Below are 25,312 nucleotides of genomic sequence, written 5' to 3' on the forward strand. Positions count from 1 at the left end.
CACAGCCATTGTTATGGTAACTGTGTATATTAAAAGCCTAATTCACTTCCCATTAAAATCTTTGGAAAGACTTGCACAGTGAAACCCAGCTCCTGTGTTCAATAATTCTTCAGGCTGCAGAATGAGATATAATACCTTCTGAAGAGACTTTGAAAAGTCCATCTTATTTTTTCCCCTTCAAAATAAATTTTATAATGGGTAGAATTTCTGAGCAGAGTGGTTCTCTGCATCCCTGTAATCATTTGTTTAAAGGACAAGGTTTATGGCTTTAGGCTGTAACATGATTTTTGGATACACTTAATGTGAAATGCTTTTATTTTCTTGTCTCCTTTGCCCTTTGAGCAAGTTTAGGATTTAATGGTGATTGGGAAGCTTTACAATTAAGATGCTACTGAGTTGAATAAACTACTGTAAAAATAGATAATTCAGAGCTCTGTATCTAGTGTAAATCTATGATGTATATGTTTTTGGAAGAGTATATACATTTGTAGAAAAACACTGGAGATTGGATTGTTCTGCATGTAATTCAGTCTGATTTGATGGTAATTCCCTATGATACAGTTGCCTTCATTATTTTCACAGTTGATCACTGTCAACTCTTATTTTTTGCCTGAAGATACTGATATTTATTTCCTCACCTGCCCGTGTGTGTGTCATTCCCAGCTAAGGGGACCCTCAGTGAGGACACCATCCGAGTGTTCCTGCAGCAGATTGCAGCTGCCATGAGGATCCTGCACAGCAAAGGCATCATCCACAGGGACCTCAAACCACAGAACATCCTCTTGTCCTATGCCAGTCGTAGGAAGTCAAGTGTCAGTGGCATTCGCATCAAAATAGGTAAAGGTGCTTTTCCTTGGTTGAAAGGTGAATCGTTGTTGTTGGATTGTTTCCCTGCTCAGTAATGTCTCTGGTTAAAGCTCAGAGGGGGGGCTGGCTATGGTCTGTATTACATTGATGCAAGTCTAGAATGATGAGCTTTGTGCCGTGATGTAGTTTCTTGAATCATAAAGGCCTTTTTGAATCTGCAGGACAAAGAAACCTATTTAGCTGATGTTTCTCGTATCAAACTATTTTAATTAGACCTAGGTCTGGAACTTTTGAAGCTTGGAGTAGCCTTTAGCACATTTCAAGATTGTGTGCATGTCCAGGCACAGTTCCAGCTGTTTGCTTTTTTAGTGGTAGACCCTCCTAAGGGTTATTTGAGGCATTTAGAAATGTAGGTTATGACCTATTTTTGTCAAAGGGAGGTTTGGCATTGTAACTGGGGAGAGCTGTTAACTGTTCAGGATACTATCAAACTCCTCTTTGAGGCCACTTCAGGAGTTTTAATCTCTCTTTGTTGTCTGATAAGTGTCCATTTAAAAATACCTTGTTTTTAACAAGTTTCTTTTCTGTGCTTTTGCTCAACCAAAATCTAAGATCTGTTCCAACTTATTCAATCATCTGAACTGCACAGAGGAGACAAAACAACCTCTCTGTCCTTGATAGTTTCAGATGCTTTTGCCTACATGGAAAATTCAGGCATCTGAAACTTGACTACTTCTACCTGATGTGATTTCACTGGAGCAGATTGTATATTCATGATTCTTAATGAGCCATTTATATTTAGCCAGTGACTTTAATCCTTTCCTGCTGACGCCAGACCAGCCTCTCTGCAGCTGGAGAGGTGGCTGAGCAGCAGTTTGTGCAAATGATGTCACTGCTGTTTCTTGGCTTGTTTCTTTAGAAGGTGATACATAATTCTTTCCGGGTAACAAAGATTTTACTCTTCCATGTGGTTACCTATATATTAAACCTGCAGTTTTTCAGTCTCACTGGTAATTGTAGCAGATTTCAATGTAAAAAATTGAAAAATTGTGTTTCTTTTTGTTGACCAACGTGTTTCTTTACACAGCTGACTTTGGGTTTGCTCGTTATCTGCACAGCAACATGATGGCTGCAACTCTGTGTGGTTCCCCTATGTACATGGTAAGGACAGCACATTTCACATTGTGTTGCTTATCTCAAACATCCTCCTGCCAGAACAAAATAATTGACTGCTTGCAGATTGGCAGATGCCTGGTGTTGCTTCACAAGCATTAGGGGCAGTGTGCAGTTCCCCTTTCCATAGTTTTACTGCCTCTTTTTTCTTGGGATCTGGAGATTGCGATGGTTGAAATCAGAGAGATGTTGAACATTTCTCAGTGGGTTTTTTTTGCCCACAAGGAGAACTGCATAAACCAAATAAATAACACTTGCCTCTTCTTCCCATACGTGCCAAATGCTGGATGCTTTCTCTAGAACATCAGCATTTCTAGTGTTCTCTGGTTTTGAAACACAGCTTCCATTTTAGGTAGAACTGTTACCTCTCAAGTCATGTGATGCATGTTAAAATGTTAATTTTCTCTTGCAATAAAGTGGTCTCTGTTAATACTGCTCTGGCAGAAGAACTGTAGAATTCATACTGCTGTGGCTTTGCTTTATTGTTCTCCCTTCTGAGATCTTGCTGTTCTTTCCAGGCCCCTGAAGTGATTATGTCTCAACACTATGATGCTAAAGCAGACCTGTGGAGCATAGGAACTGTGATTTATCAGTGTCTTGTTGGAAAACCACCTTTTCAGGTAGCACTTTATTTCCTTTTTCCTCTTTCCAGTCTGGAGGACGTTGCCAGAGCTCTTGCTTCTTGTCATGAAAGTAGAAGTAAATGATGGCTGAGTGTAGTGTTGATGCTGCAAAGGCCAGATCACTTAAGAATACCAAGGGAGAAGGTGCTTATGCTTAATCTGTATCACCAGTGTGTTCAATCCAGAGGGAATAAATAAATAAGGATACTCAGTGCTGAAGTCACTGCTGTGCTTCGGGTTTTCTCCTTTAATGCCCCTCTGCAAAAGCCTCTTTTACTGTGTATGTATGTGTAGGTACAAAAGCTGTTTTCTCCATGAAACTGAGCTTTAATTAATCTACATTTTTATTTGACAGGCCAATAGCCCTCAAGATTTGAGAATGTTTTATGAAAAGAACAGGAATTTGATTCCTAGGTATGTCACCGTGGCCTTTCCTGTCACTTACACATGTTGACTGAACACTTTGTCATCTTTGTGAATGCCTGGGATTCATAGAAGTATTTGCTGTTGCCATCTTTACAAGGATGTAGAGTGATACCAGTGACTCGTGTTGCATCTTGCCTTCCTTGTACCTGGCTGAGTTGAAAGGGTCCTGTACTAAGGCTGTAGAACACGGGTAGTGATGACTTAGGGATGTGGTGGAATGCTGATTTCCTGAAATTCAATGTGCTATGCATTATTTAATGCATGCATTAAATTTAATGCATGTTTTACCTCCTCTTGTGTGCAGTATTCCTAGAGAAACATCAACTTATCTGGCTGACCTGCTGCTGGGTTTGCTTCAGAGAAACCAAAAGGATAGAATGGACTTTGGTATGTATTTTTTTTCTCTTGCTCTCTTGACTTTCCTTGTTAGTTGTATTCATGTGACCAGAATAATTGTCTTGACCTTTTGTCTGAAGCCAATTACATGAAAAGTGAAGTATTTTTTTTTTCTTCTCAGTTATCATAAAGAAAGCAGAGTAGCTAAAATAAATCATTGGATAACCACTGTCAGGACTGTCAGTATTCAGTGATGCACATAAATCCTGACTTTGTTGTTGAGTAGGGAAATATAAATCAGTTTAATTCTTTCAGCTGTGCCCATCCCTTCCAATGTTAACTGATATACCTTAAATTTCATGCCCCAGTTATATTTCTGTTGCTTTAACTGGTGGTTTGGCTTCAGACTGGGAACAGATATCTCTGATGTCCATGTGATTGCAGAAATGTAACAGAGCACTGGAAGAACACACTTAAAGTTGCTTTAAATGTTTTTCCCCTGTTCTTTCTTCTTGTAGACTGTAAATATCATTAACTGTACTGATGGGGATCCAAACTATGTATGTTTGATTTGACCTTCAGAGCTGTTATGTGTGGATATCTGACGTCAGTGAGAGATGTGATTTACACCAAAATTGTTTCTATTTGCAGAGATGAGTTCCTGGTATTGTGCTTAGGTATTACTAAGAGAAATATTTTCACTGGGTTGTTTTTTTAAGCCCCAAAACATTAGAAACAACAGCTTTGTATTTCTTTAACTCCCATAGTTTGGAGGTTAAACCTGGTACCAACTAGATGGATACCCTCAACAAAAGTGGACTTGTTTGGCTCCAGTTTGCTGCTGTGTTTGGCCTTTTTGTCTTTAGCTGGAGACCTTTGGTTGCAGAACATTGTTCTAACTTAAGATTTCAAGGCCTCAAATCCCTGCTGTTGAATCCTTCAAACTGGTTACAACTGTTGCCTCTTCAAGATTAGTCAGGAGTAGAGTTGAGATTTGTATGTGTTTCTGGATGGTCTGTTACTCACTTCTGCCTCAAAAAGCCTTTGTGTTGCTGGGCTTTTGGTTGCCCATTACTGCACAGGCAGTAATGCTTTTTCCTTCTTTTGGTTTGTTGGGTTTTTTTTAATGCAAACTCAGGCAGCTTTTTTAAAAGACCTCTGTTGAAAAGTTAAATTTTGACTACTTCTTCTTCGTTACATCTATATGTCATGATATTCGTGATGGTTATTTAAATTTAATAGCACTATTTGTTGTTGCAGTTTTATCATAGCTGCAGAGAAAGAATCTGAGGCCTGAAGTATCTCCCCTGCCTTCAGCAACACTTTCCCCCCGGCCCGATAAGGGAGGGAATTCAGCTGCAATGCCAGGACAATGTAATTATTAACTTTTAACACGAGGATCAGGTGTTCCCGAGCTTTTGTACAACACCTGCTGTTCTACTTTATATTGCTGGAAGATCAACAAGATTTCCAAAGCTATTTTTACTTTAACAACAGGCAACTGGGCTCAGTTACACACTCTCCCTTTCACTCCCTTTGCTAAGCACATTCCAGAGCAGCCCCTTTGAGGCCCTTGAAGTGGCTCAGCCAAGGAAAACATGACTTTCATCACTGCCATTCTGCTTTCTATTTTTCTTTCTAAGCACAAATGCTTTCTCCCACTACCCCAAATGATACAGTGAATTTCCCATGTTGGAAGAAACTGTAGGGATCAGCACACCCAGAGTGCAAAGTGGAATCAATTACTCACAGCCCATGTTTGTGATGTATTATTTCTTCATTTAAGTTTTTAGAAATATCAAATTGCTCACTCCTGAGGAACAGCATTGTTTTTCCTCGGGTGTTAGAGCATTAAAGTTCACAAAGCTCAGCAGCTGGATTTCACCAACCCTCAATTTCCCTGAACTGGCTGAACGCTGCTTCTTGTAGAACAAAACTTTCCATATGAACTGGTAGCCAACTGGTTATGCTCAGTTAGAAGTACCTCAGCATATCCACTTACAAAAATAAAGCAAAATGTTTCTATTGTAACAGCAGCAAGTTAATTGAAGAACTTGTTAAAGAAATGGTGTTTAAATCTGCTTTATGCCATGAAATGGCTGCACAGGTCGTGTTCTGCTGTTGGGGAGTGGGAAGGGGAGTGGCTGCTGCTCTGCTGTGATTTTTGGCCACCTGAGGTGTAGCATTAATGGGTTCAAAACTAAATGTCAGTCTTTGGGAAAGGCAGAAGTGAAGATACTTTCAGTGTCTGATGTGAAAGATGCTCCCTGTTCTGAAGAGCAGACTGCAACTGAATTAGTACCACAGAGAACATAATTTCCTGGGAAGTGTAGGAAGGCTTCTTGTGTACATGATTCTGAATTACTGGGGGATATCTGATGACTGCACTTAAGTCTGATTTGCCTTGCTGACTGATGTTTGAAGTTACTCAATTGATTTTTGTTTCCTTTCCAAATACTATAGCAGCACATAACATAGAAGGCTTTAATCTTTTATAAGCTCTTCGCCCTCTGGCTCTGAAAGGTTGATTCTGGGAAGGCAACCATTTATCACCCTCTGCAATATAGTCTGTGAATCCTGTCAGTTGTACATTTACTCACAATGGTGGTTGTTTCTTTTTCTACAGAAGCATTTTTCAACCACCCTTTCCTGGATCATGTTTCAACAGTCAAAAAATGTAAGTTTTGGTTTTCCACTTATTTGTGTAAATGATGAATGTTGGGGGCTGGAAGGGAGAAGGATCTGCCAAATATCACGCTAAGTGTTTATGAGACATTTTCCTCAGTCTGCCTGTTGTTGTGCTCTATTGTAGCCTGAGTGTTGAATCCTTTCTTGTATTGTGCCAGATGGAAATGTGATACTTATTTACAAGTTCCTTTGACGTTTCAACTGAACTTAAATACCCTCGTGTGACTGAGGATGTGCTGTGCTTATAACTTGTGTAAGGTTTATGAATGAGAAGCAGTGAGGAAATTTGTTTGAAATTCAGCCTTTCAAAATCTTAATCCCATCTTTTCCCCCCCCCCCTCTGGGTTTTTCCTCCTCCAGCTTGTCCTGTACCAGTGCCCACATACCCAGGCTCAGTCTCTGGCAGTTCCTGTGGTAGCTCCCCCTCCTGCCGCTTTGCTTCCCCCCCAGTAAGTTCTCTGTGGTACAGAACAATCTCTAGAAAATACTTTCTGTGATGTTTTAAACAAAAGTTCCTGAGTTTTTTAGGTCTTTTAATTCTTGAGCAGTGTAAAGCTGTCTTGTTTTAAGAGCAAAGAGCAAGGAATACCCCTGTCTTTTGCTAGAATGCCATCAACGTTTTGGTTCTCTCTTGCTTCTTGTGTTGCACTCTGTGGGGTTTTTTTGCTGTTTTTCTTTATTGTTAAAGCAAAAATACATATCAAATGCTAGAGTAGCAAATCTATAGATATGCTAGTATAGTTTGCAATGTAATGATTGTTACAGATAAATTTTGAATTGGCCTTTTTGGCTAAGGCCCCTTATTACAAGCCAGTGCCTTCAGTCTGATGTGGTGTTTGGAAGAGGTACATCTGTACCATCAGGAATGATTGAATAAATCACAGTTGTTTAAACTCACAGCCTGATCAATATAGGACTGTCTAAATTGACACTGCAGGGTTATCCAGTATTTGAAATGTCCAAATTGAAATATTGGAATACTGAAATAAATTTGATGTTTCAAAAAAAGTCTAGGCTGATTTGGGGGGTTTTTTTGGTTGGTTGGTAGGTTTTGTTGTTTTTGTTTTGGTTTTTGACAAAACTAGTGTTGATTCTTACTTTGGAAGCTTCATAGTTAAAAAGCATTTCTACTTTCTGAATCACTGCATTTACAGTGGTTTTCTTACTTTCTTTTTCTCACCAACCCCCTCCAGTCTCTGCCAGACATGCAGCACATTCAAGAAGAAAATTTGTCTTCCCCTCCATTGGGTCCTCCTAACTATCTGCAAGTCTCTAAAGACTCTGCCAGTACCAGTAGCAAGAATTCCTCTTGTGACACAGATGACTTTGTCCTTGTCCCACACAATATCTCTTCAGACCACTCATGTAAGAACCTTCCTTGTTTTTACATTTTAACCCAATTTCCACTCATAACAAAAGTTTATGTCCTGTTACTTTTTGGCTCTCTCTTCTCTAAATGTGTCTGAATTCACAATGAAATTAATTTCTTTAGTTTGATTGCTCTTTGGAGGGAAACTATTTGGTACTGCATGTCCATCTGGGACATTTTCACCTTCAATTGAACAGCCAGATATGCCAAAGATACTGAGGTGATTCAAAGTCATGGAAAATATTGGGATTTGGCAGTAGGAGAAGAGAGTCAGTTGTAAACAACTGCTGATAAGAGGCCCAAGGGTTCTCTTAGTGGAGGCAGGCACTTTGTTTCCTCCAGACTAACTGAACAGCTCATGCTGTACAGCTTTAGATAATAAACAAGTGCAGGTAAAAACATAAATGTACAAGGTGGGGCATCAGGCTGAGCTTATACAAGAGACAGACTTGGATGTAGCACACTCCCATTTTACATTATCCTCCCAACCTGAACTGCACAAAGTCAGCTGATTTCTGTACAGTGCCACCAACTTGTGTTAAATATTTGACTAAAATTAGTGCCCGAAGGGCTATTTTTATAAACATCCCAATGCTGATGTCTTGTAGTCTTAAACAATGGATTTTATTTCAAAATTATTGTAATTAGCGTGGCAAAACCCCACAAACAAACAACCAAATAACTTGTTAAATAACTCCCTTCCCCAGTTACGTTTCTGTTGGTGGTCACATTTGAGGTATTTTCCCACCAAAAAACAGTTTGTGGAAAACTTTTGTATGTTCACAGAAACGTTTGTGTTTTTTTCCCCTACAACAGTGATACTGGAGGTTTATTTTTTGGTAAGATTCTGCTTGCTGACGTGGGTTTTCCCTGTGTTCTGTTGCTGCAGATGACATGCCGTTGGGAGCAGCTGGCAGGCGGGCTTCCAGCGAGTTCTTGATGTGTGGAGGGTAGGTGTGCTGGGCTTTCTCCAGAAGAAGTCTCATGTTCTAAAGTTGGTGCTGCAGCTGCAGAAGGGGTTTCTGGGGTTTTGGCAGTGACGGGGTTTCATAGCTGTGTGGACTTTATCTTAAAGTCGAGGTGAATTTAATGTGAATATCTAAACAGCTCGAATTCAGGAAGTTTTGCTTCCAGGTAAAGAGTTTCTCTGATGTGAGGACCTGTCTTTTGACAGTGGTTTTCGTTTTCGCAGGCAGTCACCATTAACTATTTCTGGAAGCTCAGGAACTGTACAGAAACCATCCTCAGCCTCTTCTCGAAGTACTGCTTCTGGTACAGCCAACAGGTGTGTGATGTAGCCTTAGGACTTCCCCTCTTTAAAGAGGTTTTTCTGCTACTAAATGTTTTGGGTTGTTTGTTTTCTTTTAATTGTGGATGTCTACTTGGAAACTGGACTGAAGTAGAAGCCAGACCTCTTTTTTTTCAGGCTCTCTACATTTCATGCAATCTCTGGTGCATCCCCAAAAGATTTCCTTAAGGAAAGAGAGTTTGTTTAAATTTTGAGCTGTTTAAAAGCAGAAACTTGAGAGACATAACTGACTTGTCTTCTGGTATGAAGCACAGCACAGTCTTTGTTTAGTGAGTCCAAATGTTGAATGCAGATGTATTTTAAGAAGTAGTTGTAAGAGAAGAGGAACTTCGAAAGCCCAGATTGCTGTGGATTTGTGTCTCGTGGCTGGCTTGGCTTGTCTCTGGTCACTGGGTGTGGCTTTTGTGAAGTGATTACTGTGAACTTCGTATTTGTGTCTCACAAGATACCAAAGAAGTCACATGAAAGAGCTAAACATACACTGCAGGTTTTCCATCAGCAGGACTGGTAATTAGTGCCCTTTCTTCCACATGACTGTGGGCTTAAGTTTCTGCTTGCTTGACATAGAACTGATTTTCATCAGTGGTGCCTGGACTCTTTCCTGCGTTATATTGGAAAATGTAAAGCTTGATCATGGTGTTTAACTACTCATGTAATATCTAAACAGAAGGGTTAGATGTGTCATTTGATCAAGTGATGAATTTCATAATGTTTTCAGTACAAACAGAGGCAGGATGAGTGGCTAACTGGGGAATAAAGTGATTATGTTGGGTGTATTTTTGGCTTATGCCAATACTAGAGGGCTGCAAGTCAGCATTATTTGTTTAGAAATGCTTGTCACAAGAAAAGTTTGCTACTTTGTGCTGATCTTTGTGCAGTTTGTGAAATCTGCTGACACGGGGCTGCCAGTACAGCTTTTAGTCTTGCTGTTCATGTTTAAGGGCAGATAATGGGGCTTGTGAAGATCCATTTGCTCTGAATTGGCCATGTACAGTGTATTGTAAGTACACTGTAATATCCTATTTTACATTGTGTCAGGCAGAGTTTGAAGAGTTACAGGTTTTATGAAAATATGCCAGTTATGTTATCTGTACATTAGTAAGTTAAGAGCTAAATGGTCACGTGATTGGAAACAGGTGCCTACTGTTCACACTCTGTGTTTGTACTATAATAGTTTGATTTAATTATTGGTTGAGTAAATTCAGTAACTGAATTCAGGGCTACTTGGGGCATGGTCTGAAGAAAGCAGAGTTTAGTTTGGGGTTTTGGTTTTTTATTTCCTGAGGAGGGTTCTTTCATTGTTTTTGTGGCTTGGGGATTTTTTCTTTTTTTTTTTTTACAAAAGGTTATGACCTGTGAAATGGTGAATTTTTCTGGTTAGCTGATCAAACTGAGTGAATTGTACTCATAGTTATGCTGCTTTATGTCACACAGAAGAAGCTGTTGCACTTCTCAGTCTCCAGCCAGAACGGGCAGAGTAGGTCGGGGTGGTTCACTCTCCTGTGGTTTATTGCTAATTTTATTCTCTGGATCTCAGAGAAACAAGATTTGCATGCAGCTCTGCACACATCTGTATTGCATTTTCTCTAACTGGTAACAAACCACATCAGACTGGAGGATGCCTGACCAGAGCTGAGCTTTGGGCCTGAGCTGGAGAGCCCTGATGGGGCTGTGCCTCCCAGCACTGCTGCCTCCAGTCAGCTCACGGCTCAGGAGCTTGCTTGGACATACCTGCAGGGCTGTGGGAGAGCAGGGGAAGGCATTTTCCATGCTGAGGTCTTTAAAAGTTGAAGCGCCTTCGTGGTCTCCTCAGTGTCACCGCCACACTTTAATTGACATCTGGTTCCCCTCTCCTGGGGGTCCAGCCTTGGGAGCTTCCCTGTGCACCCTCAGTGTGCTGTGTTAGTCATGGCAGGTTGCCCACAGCCTTCATGTGGTTTCCACTTGTGAGACCTTCTCCTTGCCTGGAAGCTTTCAGGCTTTCTGCTGACTGTGTGCCCACAGCCCACTTCCAAATTGCTCTGTGGTATCCAGAAACTGGGTGGCAATAGAAGGACAACCTTTCTTTTGCTAAGGAAGTTCTGTGCATATTAGGAAGTAATATTTCATTCTTAGAGGTAGCAAAAAGAATAGGACAAATAGAGTCAGAAACCCAGATTTCTGTTCAGCTGTAGCCGTGTGGTGAGTGCTGTAACTGCTTGTCTTCTAGAATTTTTTCACATTTCTTCGAAGAATATGTACTTTTTCTTTGAAGACACGGTCAATAAAGGACCAGATACTAAACTGATTATCTTTGAAAAAGCCTATTTGTCTGAAATTCTTTCCATTGAATTCTGTCTTCCTTTAAAACTGTTGGTAACTGATTACATGCAGCGGTTCGAGCCCCTTATCAGGCAGCACACTGAGGTGATCCCGGTCACTGACACTGCAGCTGAACTTGGGTTGTGCTGATCTGCACTTGGAGTCAGTGGATTAATGTTCAGGTGTGTGGTTTTGGCCCTTTTGTCAGGGCTCGGTTACATAACGTGTTTTCCTTTCACAAGTTCACGGTGTCTCTGGGGATATCTCTCGCTGTGCTTTAGTGGCTTTTGTCCACATTCCAGCCCTGCTGCTGAACTTCCTGTTCCTGGCGCAGTGGGTTTTCCTAGAACGCTATTTTGAAGTGTGGTAAACACAGAGCGGAGCTGGCAGGAAGTCAGAGGGATCTGGGGATCGCTGTGGTGCGTGACGGAGGGTTCCAGCCCTGCACTCCCAGCTCCGTCTGATCCCAGCCAGTGTGGGAGAGGCAGGTGGTAGTGAACAGTTCCTGATCTTCCTCCGCGCGGTACTGCAGCGCAGTATTTAGGACAAGCCGAGATCACAGCGCACCCAGGGAGCGCAGAAGGAGTTTGTTTGCCTGTTTCCTAGATTTTCTTGAGATTTCTACAGTGGTACGATTCTGAGAGAGACCTGTCTGCCTGTATTCATCTCCTGTCCCCACCCCTTCCAACTTCAGGCACTGTCAGCCTTCGGTGTCCCCCCGCAGCGAGACGGCGCCTATCCCGGTTCCCACCCAGCTCCGGAATTACCAGCGCATAGAGCAGAACCTCTCCTCTACTGCCAGCCCCGTGTCCAACCCCCACGGATCACCGAGGTCAGTCTGGGCTTTTTAACTCCTTCCTCTTGGTTCTGGTTTGTGTCTCTGCCCTGGCAGATGTCCGTGCCTTCTTGCTGATGTAATTTTTTTTTTCTGCACAAAAACACACCAAAGAGACGTTTCAATGATAACAAATAATAGTCCTTCACAATCTCAAGATTGTTGGATGGGTACTCGAAATATGCCATGAAAACAAAATGAGCTTGTTCTTTCGCTCAAATACAAAACAAGAAGGTAAAAAGATGAAGTCTTGCTTTTTTATTTCTCTTTGTGCATTGCATGGCATTACATCATAAATTAGAATGTCAGCAATAAGTTATGTTTTGTTTTCACACATGTAATGATGAGATGAATGCTTTGTTCTGTAGAATATCAAGGAAACATTTTTTGGCATGCCAGTTAGCCAGCTTGTTTTGTTACAAAGCTCTAGTGAGCCAGGCTTATTCTCTGCCTTGTGGTCTACAGGGTCGGGATGGTGAAGGTCAAAGTCCCATAAACAGGCTACTCAGAACTCTGGAGATCTTTACAAAAACAAACCCCAGAGTTTCTTGCATTTTTATTCAGGATCTCCGATTTTATGATAGTTGCTACTCTCAGGGAAAGGCCTTTCCCTTAAACAATCTGTTTTCAGTTTGTTCCATGTACAGTTCTCTGACCTGTACCCCAGACCCAATATGAAAACTTTGTCAGGATCTTTGCTGATTTAAAAATTGGCATTTGCAGCAATACATTTCACTTGATTGTGAAATTAAAAATTTGATGATCAAGTTTAGAGTGTACTGTTTTAATGTTCTCTAGTTAACACATTATTATGGCACTGAAAGTTAAAAAGTCTATCTGAACAAAAGGAATTAAAACTCGATTATTTTCATTACAGGAAGCTTAGCTTAAGTTATTAGGTTAATAAGCTTCAACATCTAAGCTTCCTCTTTTAAATGTATTTTCTTTAACTGACCATTCTCCTCAGGGGATTCTGAAGCTTGTCTCAAGGACCCAGTTACCACAGTGTGTGTAACCATTCTTTTCACCTTGCAGAGCTGGAGTTGTGAGACGCTCCAACACCAGCCCAATGGGGTTCATGAAGATGGGCTCGTGCTCTCCAGTGCCAGCTGACACTGCCCAGGGGGTTGGGCGCAGGTTATCCACAGGATCTTCCAGGCCATATTCTCCTTCACCACTAGGTAAGCCCATAAATTCTTAGCAATTAGTAAAGCTTTATCTGGAACAGCAATTCAGAATGCTCCATCTTGCTTGAGATGACCTTCAACCACAATCTGCCCAACTAGGTCATGTGTGCAGAAATAATTTCTGTTAAATTACAGTAGTAAACTAACTAGGTTTTCACTTGCTTTACCTTCACATGTAGGTGAAGTATAAAGTGTAAATTCACATTTTGGTTTTGTTTGCATAGTTGGAACCATACCTGAGCAGCTTGGACACTGTTGTTGTGGACAGCTTCAAGGACATGAATCAAGGAGTAGAAACTTCTCAGGTGGGTGACTGGAAAATGCAACCAGTACTATTTTGATAGAGCTGCTAGAGTGTCTCGTGAAGAGGAAGGACAGCCAACACACATTAGTAAGGTTAATAGGAGACACTGAGTTAGTGGTGCCCCAGTTGTGGACTGTGTGACACCTTTCCCCACAACTAATTCCCTACTCAGTAAGAGAGCGACTGAAGTTTCTTTTTCTCAGAATGAGAAAGCAACTCTAATGAAGCCTGTGTTTAAACAGGGATGGTTTATAATGAATGGTAGTAAAGTGCTTCTCAGAATCTGGTCTTGATAGACCAGCTCTGTCATGCCAGTTCTCAGAAAAGGGAGGAAGAGCTGCCAGTGTACAGCGTGCAACACGTTTTCATCATTCCTTTAGGAAGTCAGCTGGGATCTGGTGTTAGTGTTGCTAAGCAGTCACTGAGCTTTGCAAGTCATAAATTATGATGGCATGCCAGCAGGAAAAAAAAGATCAGGAAGAAATAGAACTTGGAGATGTTCTGAGATTGTTAAAGATGGAATTGCACTGTAATGCCAGAAGGATCGGGCAAAAGAATATGCAATTCAGCAACATATTCTTTTGCTCTGTGCACATTTTGGGTGCATTTTCTTCTTTGACTTTCTAAGATGTGATGTTGAAATGGTGAGTCTTTCCCCTATTTAAACACTTTCCAAAATCATCTGGAGATGATAGAGCCTTCATTTCTTGGAGTAAGTTGGAATAAGTTCTATGATGTGCCTTCATAATTGCTATGCCATTGGCAGGCTCAACAAAAGGAATGAGTGGATCCTTAGATTTGAAATAGTATCTTTTCTTAAAAAGTGAAAAGGGTGTGTGTATACAAAGCCCTGTGTATGGCTTTCTTGTTGCAACTTTTCTTTGGATAGAATTTTGTAGGGCTCTTGGTCTAGTGCCTTTTGCCAGTATCAAACTGACTTGTACTTGTAACATACCACAGCACTGCCTTCATGGCTGTAAGGGTTTTTAATGTTTCATTTCTTCACATGTTTTCTGCATTCTTTTCCTTGATTTTGTTTCTTTGTTTCAGATGACTGCCATGGTATTTCTATTTGTAAAATACCACAAATGGCAGCGAGCCTGTTTCTCAGCACTTAAGTGGGTATGGGAAGCAGTCTTCTGCTTTGGGTGAGGTGAGGTCATCTATGCTGGGACTTTTCTAAGGACTGAAGATTCTGTTGTAATGTAGCTTCTGAACTAATTGAGCTGTTCTTGCTGCCAGTGGCAGCAGAGGACACACTTCTGATTCAGAAGCTTTCCCTGGGGTGGCAACAGCACTAGAACAGTAACCAGTGAGGTTTAAGACTTATTCTGAAACGACAGGTGAGGGCTGTCAGTGCTGTGAGACAGATGAGCAGAGGGATTTCAGACAAGCAAATTCTTGGCTGGAAAGTTAATGAGAACTAGACTCAATCCCTCTGCTAGAGCTGCAGGCAGACAGGCTGTTCTAAAACATTCTGCTTAATGGGGTGGAATGAAATCAAGACAAAGTAGCTCATATTCAAAACCTAACTAGCAAAAGCATAGGCTTGAGAAGGTTCAAAGAGGTGTCTTAACAGCTGGGCACTTCACTGAGCAAACTGCAAGAAGTTTGTGATGGTTTTTTGGACCATACATTTATGAAATGGAGCTTATCTCAGAAGATTGTCATGGCCAGCTTTTAAAAACCCTCTCTAGTTTTATGATTCATTTTCAGTTTTGTCCTGTTTCTTTCTTTCTTTCTTTCTTTTTTTTTTTTTTTAAAGCATGAGTGAAATTGTCAGTTCTTTGAGGCCACAGACAGGCATTTTCTCTTGGAAGCTGTGGCAATAAAGCTGAAGTATTATGTACTATTTGTAACCCTGCCCAATTCCTTATCATGAGACATAAAAACATATGCAAGGAACAGACTGTTTCATCACATTTCAGGTTCCTTATTTTGAAAGAGGAAGGGCACCTTTGAGTAGGTGAGATGTTTATAAGAGATATTTCCCCAAAGCCCTCTGATTAAATGACAACTTGCAGCTCTTCCATTTCCATTTGCTGTAGGAGAAACTTCGCACTCCTACCTAAGTGTGGGCTTCCTTTGCAAGCTTTTGAAAAAGTCTGACAGACTAAAAAGCAAATGACTGTCCAAAGCAGTGATCCCAAACTGTTCCATCTGGATATTTTGATTCTCTTTAGTACCCAGTTTTCCTGCAGGAACATGAACTGCCTTTGTGTCTGCAAATGAAGTCGTTGCACACAAAACAAGTCATTAACATGCAATGTTGTATTCATGCACTTGTTTGCAAGAATATCATTCCAGGGCTTGAGAACATCTATTCAACCAAGAGTCTTGGCTGCTGCACTTGGAATTTCAGTGTTGGTTATGCCATTCCTGCTGAATCCAACCACGTTATTTGTCTTGATGCAGGTTGCCAGATGTATTGCAGCTGCCAGTACAGCTGTCACCCTGAAATCTTGCCTATTTGGCAGCTTAAACTTCTCATCAGTGTACTGTAGCCTTAGTCTAAATAATCCATGGGCTAAATCCAGTCTCCTTGCCATCTAGTGAGCTAATGATCAAACACATCTCAATATTTGCAGTCCCAACTGCAACTCCTTTCAGTTTAATGTTGTTCTCTGGAATTTTGGGCTTTATCAGTACATTTTCCAAGCACTGTAAGCAGAATTTTACTTTGTTTCTCATCCCCACAGGTTCTCCAATACCGCCTTCTCAATCTCCACAGTCACTTCTGATGGGAGCGAGGTTGCAGAGTGCTCCTACTCTCACAGATATTTACCAAAACAAGCAGAAGCTCAGAAAGCAGCACTCGGACCCAGTGTGCCCATCCTATGCTGGGTATGGATACAGCCATTCTCCCCAACCAAGCAGGCCAGGTAGCCTGGGAACATCACCTACCAAACACATGGGATCCTCACCCAGGAGCTCAGACTGGCTGTTCAAAACCCCACTACCAACGATCATCGGCTCTCCCACCAAGGTTTGTTAAGTTTGCTGTTGTCAGTCAAGTGTGAAGTGGTAACACACTGCCTTAAACCATTCCCGAGAATATTTTGGGGTTCCAACTTTGGGGGTATTTGTTCTTGATGTTTGGTGTTCTTGCTCTTGATTCTTTAAGGCAACAGCTCCTTTCAAAATACCTAAAACTCAAGCGTCCTCGAACTTGCTGGCCCTGGCGAATCGCCAGGGCTTGGCCGAAACCCCGCTGCAGCCTAAAGATATCGCTGACCCAAGAGATTTCACACACTTCCACTCGACCCAGGGAGCTGACAAACAGGCAGGAGAACAGCACAGCAAAACTACCTTCGGCAGGTGGGCACCACAGTGTTTGTAACCTGGCACGCTGGGGGGGTAGCTGGGCAGAAGAACGCGCACTGCACGCGGCGACTCGGAGGGGACGAGGTGCAGACAGTGAGCTGAGAGGGGGTGCTGAGGTTTGCTGTGTGCTACAGAAACATTTTGTACTGGGTTATAAATATAGCAGGGACTTCCTGCAGCACTTTGTGTTGCTGTCTGCTTCCCTTTTGTTTTGATTGTGTGAATCTGGAATTTCATTGCCTCTGTATAAAGCCTGTCCAGTTTTTTGCTTGAAAATATCTACGGCAAAATTTGCAACGTAAGTTTTTAAGAGAAAAAGGTCTCTTTGTTTTTGTGGTTAGCTCTATTTTAGTAGATCCATGATAAACAGCAAGAGTTCAATACTTGCTCTACTTCTGTTGAAAAATTCTCTATGGTACTAAGAATCTGAAAGTCATCCTTAGTTGCAAGTTGGATGATCTTACTGAATGACTTTTTGGGAATTTTTATTTTTTCCTATCCAGGTCTGTTAGTACTGGGAAGCTGTCAGATCAACAGGTAAAGACTACCCTTGGGGGCCAGCTATACCAGGGCAGTACAGACAGCCTGAATACAGAGCGGCCAATGGATACAGGTGAGGATCAGAGGGATATATCCAAGCTGTCTTAGGTGCTCGGGTTTTTATGGAGTGCCAACTAGATACAGTTCTGCTTCCAACTTCAGTGACTGGTTCTGACAATTTTTAGCATCAGCACAGAAGGCTTTTTTTAATCTTTAGGGGACTTGTTCCATTTTTTTAGCATAGCTTTAAAAATAACTGAGACAGGAAAATATCTATTTCTGTGCTAAACACAGAAATATCTCGATTGCCTGTAGTGGCTGGAGAGGTTTGTGTTTTTCTGATTTACTTTTATTTTTGTTTCAATATTTGTGGTTGTTTCATTTCTTAATTCCACTCTGATTTCATAGGAAAGCCAGTTTATGTAATTCTGCATCTTTTTTTTAAACTGTAAACTTGACTATTCTTGTGTATCACCAAGAATATCCACTCAGCTTCTTTTATTTCCTGTCAGAAATTTTAACTAGTCTTGGATCTACATCAAACCGTGTTGTGTTGCAGTGCTCCAATTTGCTGCATATAATTACTCATTGGTGTGATTACATGTAATAGGGGCTAACTTGCTGAAATCTTCTCTTCCAGCTCCAGCAGGAGCCTATGGAATTGCAATGGCCACTCCATCCATGGGAAGCGGGGCAAGTTCTCGGGCTGTCATGTTTACTGTGGGGTCCCCTCCCAGCAGTGCCACCCCTCCTACCTGCACCCATATGGTCCTCAGAACAAGAACCACCTCAGGTAAGGCTTTCCCTGACAGCTGTGGACTGTTCTCAAACACAGCATTTAGGCTTGTCCACTTCTTGGGCTGGTAAGCTGATTGCTGCCTTGCACAGGTCCTCCAAGCCATACAGTAAAAGTGCTCTGTAAAGTGGAGATTAATATCAGATGGTTTCTGCCTTTCCCCTCCTAAAGAGGGTCAGGTGCACAGATTTACAGTACAGCAGTGTGTAACCTCCTGTGTCCACAGCTTTACTCCACCACAGGGAGTATAAACTGTGACAAAGGTGGAGAGGAAAAATTAGAATTCTGAGTTTCGGCTGCTTCTGTGCATTGTCCCCAAGACAGCACACAAAGGGTGGGAGCTGACTGCATTTTGGCATGTGTCAGCTGTGCTGCCAAATATGAAGGATCTCAAGGTTAAGGCCTTCATGTGCTCAGAGTGAGCAGAACTCTGCAGCAATGTGCTGTTGTGACCTACAGCACAACCTTTGGGCTGCACTGTTGGGCTCTCTGCCTTGTAACCCTTGTCAGCCCTATCCCAGAATCTGTGTTACGAGTTGTCACAGTTGCTTATGGGGTAGCCTTTGCATTCTCTACAGAGCAATGCAAGGAGCAACGAGGAGAGCCTCCCAAGGGGAATCTGGGATGACTCCTGATCTGTCACTTGCTGTCATCCTGTGGGACAGCCTTTTAGACTGAATCTGTGTGTTATTTTTCTTGTAGTTGGATCAAACAGTTCTGGAGGGTCCCTCTGCTCCACTAGTGGCCGTGTATATATGGGCTCTCCTCCTGGTATTTATATGGGCTCTTCTCCTCCGGGGGCCGAGGCGGCTCCGAGTCTGAAGTACATGCCTTATGGTACTTCGCCTCCCAGCCTAGAGGGCTTTATCACTTTTGAAGCTCCAGAGTTGCCTGAGGAAACCTTAATGGAGGTATAGATAAAAATAATTTAATGTTTTATAACGTATAATGTTGCTAAGACAGAGATGTGGCAAAACCAGGACTGCTCCGTGCACTCCATAGTTTCCACTTCGCTGTCTCGCCTGTTCCCGTTTTAAGATCTTGAAAATATTCCTGTATCAGTTGTGGCCAGTTTCTCTGTGGTAGTTGTTCCTGGTGTTTCATATGTTTGAGCAGGTAACCAGAGGAACATGGCTGCTTTTGTCCACCAGAGCCTCTGTTTAATGCCAGCTCTCTGGACGTGGGTGCTGACAGTAGCAACGCCCCTCTGAGCATTTAAATGATTCTTCACAGTCAGGGGATGACGTTAAATCCTACTTGTGGGAAGAATGTCCTACATTTCTTAAAATGTGTGGGGGAGTGACACTTTAAAAACACAAATTGGGGTGGTCTGTCACCAGAACACTATCCTTGGGCTGTACATTTCTCAAGACAGATTGCTGTTCTGTTTTCTGATTCACATCTTGCTGGAAGGTGTTTGGGTCTCTGTATGATCTAATCTATATGTTATATAGGCAGTATGTTGTATTCTTCCCACAGATGGAGTTTAAAATGTATTTAGACCTACATTATTAATGAAAGTCTTATAAATATTGCTAAGATATGTTTGGTTAGTTTTGAAGGCTAACTTTTTTTTGAGCAGAGACTGCGCATGTAGTGTCAGCTTTACTCACCAAGCAGGAATGAGTTGTTAGCTCCAGTTGGAATTGTTTAGTCTAAACAGTAAACTTTGGCAACAGCCACCTTTTTACACAATATAATTTTAGAACTAATTGTAAATTAGAGTGAAGGAGATTAAGTATGAAGCTTGGTTCTTTTGTAGTTATCAAGTCTATTATATAATAAAAGACAAATGTTACTCCTGGCTCCTCATACAAGTGCCAAGCATACTTTTGTGTTGCTGAGATGTCCACTTTGGTTCCTTTAGTTCTTCAGGTTTCAACAAACATAGAACTCCATGTACCAGTTCCTTTGGCTTTGTTGAAAGAATCTTAAGTATAAGCTACAGTATCTTGAATTCATTAGCAGAGAGAGAATCTGTTGGTCTGATTGGACCCATTTGGTCCTGCAGTCCTCAGTGCTGCCTCTACCACGATGTGATTTCTGCACAGAACTGGCATAGCAATAAATCCTCAAATGATTAGCAGGAGTTTTAACCGTGCCTGGTGGCTTACAATGGTTAAACTGTTGTCATCTCCCCCTCTGGCAGAGAGAACACACAGACACACTGCGTCATCTAAACATGATGCTGACATTTACAGAATGTGTTCTGGATCTGACGGCAGTGCGGGGAGGAAACCCAGACCTGTGCACTTCTGCTGTGTCGCTGTACCAAATCCAAGAGAGCATCGTTGTTGATCAGATCAGCCAGCTCAGCAAAGAGTGGGGGTGAGTATGTGGTCAGACAGGATCAGGAGAATTAGCCAAGACTGAACACATCAAATGTGTGTTGAAACCGTGCCCTTTTTGTTGGGGGCGCTTGATTTGCTGTGTAGAATCTTTATAGGAACAAATTTTTTAACAGCTGAAGACAGATCAGAAAACAGCAAATGACAGGGAGATGTTTGCTAGCAGACAAATAAATGATCAGTGTTTTCTGGTCTGCCACATAGGCTGGGGAAAGTGGTGAGGAGTTCAGGTTGGAGGTGCAGCAGTGCCTTTCTAAGCGTAGAAACTTGTGCACCAGCTTCTGTCAGATCTGAGCCCTCATCCCTTCCTGTTGACTGAAGCAGTAGGACTGAGGTGGAGGTTGGGAAGGGGGAAGGAGTGTCCAAATTTCACTGTTTTTTCAGTTGAACAACAGCCTTAACACAAAATCAAAAGCAAGGAGACATACGAGAAATTTGGAGTGGTGAGAAAGGGCAGTTCCACTTCCTGCCTTCTTCCTGAAAAAAAATAAAATAAAACCCACCAAAAAAACCTTGCAAAGTGTTTGCTTTTCACAACTGAGAATTCCAGGGGCATAGGAAATGACACTGTGAGAAAAGTACACCCAGTCACTTGTGGTGAGATGCTGACCTCAGGCACTGAGTCCCCACAAATAAGTGTTGCTTTTTAAAATGTCTGCAGTAAAGCAGTTTGTATTTGCTACTGCAGCTACTAGATGAGCAGATGTCCCCTCAACCCGTGACAGAGTGTTTGTGAAGGGAAGGGAGGGGAGGGGTGGAGTTGCATTTTAAACATCTGTCTTCCTTTCCTGCTGTTGCTGGGTCCTGTGGAGGGTTGTGATTAAAAAGTGGTGTCTGCCTATGGCTCAAATGTGTTCCAGAAAGGTGTTTTGATGCATAGTTATTATTTTTTTTTCCTCCCTCTCCCTAGACAAGTGGAGCAGCTGGTGTTGTATATGAAAGCTGCCCAGTTACTGGCATCTTCTCTGCATCTTGCCAAAGCACAGGTCAAATCGGGGAAACTGAACCCATCCACTGCTGTTAAGCAAGGTAGATGCAACATCATCTGATTTGCTTTGCTTGTGAATTTTCTTTGCTGATACATCACTCAGAAAAGTTTCAGTTGCAACATTTGTGTGTTTTTCTTCTGTACGAGAGAACTGAAGATATGTACAATTGCACAATTCTGATAGTAAACAAAGATGCAGCCAGAAACTGTTAGGGAATGGGCAGTTATTAACTTGAAATGGAAGTTATTTGATATATAGTCAAGTCATAGAAGGGGTGGAGTAAATAAACATTAAAAGCACAAGTTTAAACAAATTTACTTTGGCAGTGCTGAGTAAAGCTGAACTTAGGCTATGTTGTTGGTTTGGTTTGGTTTTTTTTAATTTCTTCTTACCTTTCTTCCAGTTGTGAAAAGCCTCAACGAGAGATACAAATTCTGTATTGGCATGTGCAAGAAGCTGACTGAAAAGCTGAATCGCTTCTTTTCGGACAAGCAAAGGTTCATTGATGAAATCAACAGTGTAACTGCAGAGAAACTCATCTACAGCTGTGCTGTGGAAATGGTAGGTCACTCATTTTACCTAAACTATAGGAATTGTTTCATCCTCTCACATCCCTCTTCCACCTAACCAGAAAACAGAATGTATGTTTCCAGAATTCTGTTTATGGTAATTTTTGTTAGTGTTTCGTTCTCTTTCCTGCCCTGCCTTAACTGTGGCTAAAGTTCCTGGCAGATACTGTTCCACAGGGATGTTTCCCCTACATCAGCACATTTGGAACATAAGCACTAGGAAATAAACTCCTAAACCACACAGCCCTGTGTGCTCAAGTCTCACCCAGGAAGGCTCACTAAAGCATAGGAGTAGCTTCAATCAATCTGAACATCAGTCTGTTCATACAGAGCAAAAATAGTAGCAAACATGTGGAAGCTTTTTCATTACTTGATATTTCTGTCTGCAGGTGCAGTGACTGTACAGGAAACTTTAACTGTTTTTTGGAGGAGAGGGAATTCTTTTTAACATCAGTGTCACACAAAAGACTCTGGCAAATACTGTGCTTAACCCTGATAACGGTGTAGTTGTGCACGGTTAATTTGGCTTCTTTACAAGAGAACATAGGTATAAGAACGAGCATATTTATTCATTTGTTGTTGTAACACATGGCAACACAAAAGATCAAAAAGTGCTTTCATAGCTTTTATGTGCAGAATATTCTCAGTTAACACAGCACAGGTGCTATAGCCTCTCAGACTTGGAATCACAGAAAGTCTTGGGTTGGAAAGGACCATAAAGACCGTGTAGTTCCTACTTAATTTTGTTGTCTCAGTTAAATTAAGCTAAATTAAGGCTCAGAAATATTTTCCTACGGACATCAATTCCAAATTTTTCATTTCATCACTTGCCTAATGCAGTTCATGCAACTGAACCTCCTGACTGATTCCAGGTGCAGTCGGCGGCTCTGGATGAGATGTTTCAGCAAACTGAAGATATCACATATCGATACCACAAGGCAGCCTTGCTGCTGGAGGGACTGACTAAAATACTGCAAGACCCTGCAGATATAGAAAATGTACACAAGTGTAAGTTCATGTTGAACACTGACAATTACATGGAGTTGATTGTAAAACAACACTGGTCATCACCTGTTGTGTCCCTCTCTCTGCAGATAAATCCAGCATCGAGCGAAGGCTTTCCGCACTCTGCTACAGCACAGTGGCTGTGTACGAGCAGTAGGAATATCCTGAGGACCAGATGGTGTGAACATAAGGGACCACATCAGTGATACTGCACTTTTTTCACTACAGCTTCATTGTTGTCCTTGTTCTGCCCCATGTGGAAGATGATTCTTACATTTCTGTGGTGACTACCAAAGAAACAGCAGCATATTTCAAAGAGGAGAAATTCCAAAAGTACACTTGCCTTACCGATCCAGCAGCTCCTTTTCCTTCCTAGCAACAGAATTTAAAAGAATCTCTCTTCACATTTCAAACTGATCCTTGTACGTGTGCTTTGAACTTGAACGATCAGGGTTTGTCTTTTTTTCCTCATGAGGTTTTTAAGAGAGTGGATCCTTCTGCGTCAGGTACAAAAAGACACTTCCCTCAGAAGATTCCCTCGAGAGGTTTTTAAGCTGTCAGTAAAATGTGGCTGAGTGAATTTGGGAAACCCTAACCATGTGCAAGTGCTGCTTGAAGCTTTTGGGGCTAAGCTGCCTTGTATTGGAGCTCACCTGTTGTAAACATGGCTCAGGTTGTGATATGAAGGGATGGAAAGAGCGCACTCTTACACGGGGGAAAGGTGGTGATGGAAGAAATTCTCTCCATCTGTGCAGAATCCCCAGGGGGTTTTCAGCTGATGTGGATACAATTTGATGATCTTCTTCCAAAATATTTTGTTTTGCACTAATTTACTAAAGCAACTGTATATTCATTTTTGAAGAACTATATTAAAAAATAATTTAGAGAAAGAAGGCACAATGGACTTGGCTGAATTTCATTTCAGTGTACATAAAATTCTTTTCAGAATTTCAAATGTAGCTTCTAGAAGACTTTCAAACAAACTGTAAAAACTTGTATTCATGTGAACCTTTCCATTTTATACCTATTTGTCTAATACTTGAGTAACTACTGCTCTGGACTTTCTCAGTAATAGCAATGTTGAGTTGCTGGTTGTTTGCTTTTATATAGATTTGGTTGCATCTTTTGTTGTGCATGCAAAATGTGCATTAATGCCTGCAGTCTTTAGGGGTGTAATGACAGTTCTCTGTAGTTTGTTTCTCGGGCAGTATTACAATAAATACTGTAAACTGAAAGGTTCTGCAAGGAACCATGCAAAAAAAAAATTACCCAGAAAATAATGTTGCGGTTTGAGATGCTGATAAATTGATGTAGAATCTCTACATAGAGTGTGTGAAAAATCAGGATTATTTTGTGTGCATTTTGGGGGAGAGGTGGGAAGCTTCATTTCGCCTTATAGGCATTATCATTTCAAGCATCCCATGAGATCATCAGGTCAGCGATTTGCAAAGTATTTAGGCAGATCAGCTTCTCTGGAAATGGTTCCTATACTTTATTTTTGGGACTTTTTTGTTACTCAACTGCTTGAATACTTGAATAAACCATTCTCCAGGACAAAATCATTTTAATCCTCTTAAACACAGTGGTCTGAACTATTTGACAAAGTTGTACAGGGCTTACACATCAAAATATTGTTTCAGTGTTCGGATAACCATGTGTTTCCTTTACTTTGACAGAGTAATGTACTTTTTACCTTATTTATCTGTATGAAATTCCAACAGTTAATTTGAAAGTGTTTGTTTATATAATGTTTGTATTTTTAGGTCTTTAATACGGTGTTTCTACCTCTCCTTTGTAATTGCATGCATTATTCTTGGAACTAGGTAATAACTCACTGAACTGTTGCGTAATAGCCTTTTTATTATGGCCTGTATAAATGTATATTAAGGTAAAAATAAATACTGACACTAGAAGTGTTTCTATGGTACAACTTGAGTTTCTGTGTCTCTGTAACCAACGGTGTTAAATTCAGGGAGAACAGTCTGTACTTGGCTGGTTAAACCAGTTGCTGAATGTTCCCCTCAGCAACTGGAGCTGCCACCAGGGCAGGATGGGGCAGCATCCTTGAGTTCCTTATCTCTGGGTAGCTCTGGCACAGAGTGTCCCTGAGTTTGTTTTCCCTGGCTTTAGGAAAAGAATTTACCCTGCTTCTTTCTTTTTTAATTATTTTTTTTTCTTAACTTGGGCTTGAAAACGAAAATGCTGGGTAGGATCCTGGGTAACAGCTGTATGTTCTTTCAACAAGGTGCTTATTTGTTGCCTCTAGCAAAGAGGAGCTGTCTGGGCTGCCAGAACAGCCTATACAGAGCTAATTGGCAAAAGCTGGCAGGAAGTTACAATTTCTATCCACAGCTTACCAAAAATGGGCTTTGTTCACCTTAGA

General features: G+C 41.4%; 1 protein-coding gene across 1 annotated transcript in view; it reads left to right on the forward strand.

The window, feature by feature from the left end:
• Nucleotides 1-24,856, forward strand: part of ULK2 (unc-51 like autophagy activating kinase 2) — a 38,036-nt gene extending 13,180 nt beyond the window's left edge. The window contains exons 6-28 of the mRNA XM_027743540.2: nt 664-837; nt 1,895-1,968; nt 2,499-2,600; nt 2,959-3,017; nt 3,334-3,416; nt 5,992-6,042; nt 6,414-6,502; nt 7,247-7,418; nt 8,312-8,372; nt 8,615-8,707; nt 11,727-11,864; nt 12,903-13,048; nt 13,279-13,359; nt 16,058-16,344; nt 16,483-16,676; nt 17,186-17,295; nt 17,863-18,015; nt 18,721-18,929; nt 20,168-20,346; nt 21,277-21,395; nt 21,759-21,916; nt 22,797-22,932; nt 23,019-24,856. Coding sequence (XP_027599341.1) covers nt 664-837; nt 1,895-1,968; nt 2,499-2,600; nt 2,959-3,017; nt 3,334-3,416; nt 5,992-6,042; nt 6,414-6,502; nt 7,247-7,418; nt 8,312-8,372; nt 8,615-8,707; nt 11,727-11,864; nt 12,903-13,048; nt 13,279-13,359; nt 16,058-16,344; nt 16,483-16,676; nt 17,186-17,295; nt 17,863-18,015; nt 18,721-18,929; nt 20,168-20,346; nt 21,277-21,395; nt 21,759-21,916; nt 22,797-22,932; nt 23,019-23,086 — 2,936 coding nt within the window. The 3' untranslated portion in view covers nt 23,087-24,856. The remainder of the gene's footprint in view (nt 1-663; nt 838-1,894; nt 1,969-2,498; nt 2,601-2,958; nt 3,018-3,333; nt 3,417-5,991; nt 6,043-6,413; nt 6,503-7,246; nt 7,419-8,311; nt 8,373-8,614; nt 8,708-11,726; nt 11,865-12,902; nt 13,049-13,278; nt 13,360-16,057; nt 16,345-16,482; nt 16,677-17,185; nt 17,296-17,862; nt 18,016-18,720; nt 18,930-20,167; nt 20,347-21,276; nt 21,396-21,758; nt 21,917-22,796; nt 22,933-23,018) is intronic.
• Nucleotides 24,857-25,312: the final 456 nt, after the last annotated feature.

This window comes from Pipra filicauda, unplaced genomic scaffold (assembly GCF_003945595.2).
Source record: "Pipra filicauda isolate LSUMZ 115617 unplaced genomic scaffold, ASM394559v2 scaffold211_size2331000_pilon, whole genome shotgun sequence".
NCBI lineage: Eukaryota > Metazoa > Chordata > Aves > Passeriformes > Pipridae > Pipra > Pipra filicauda.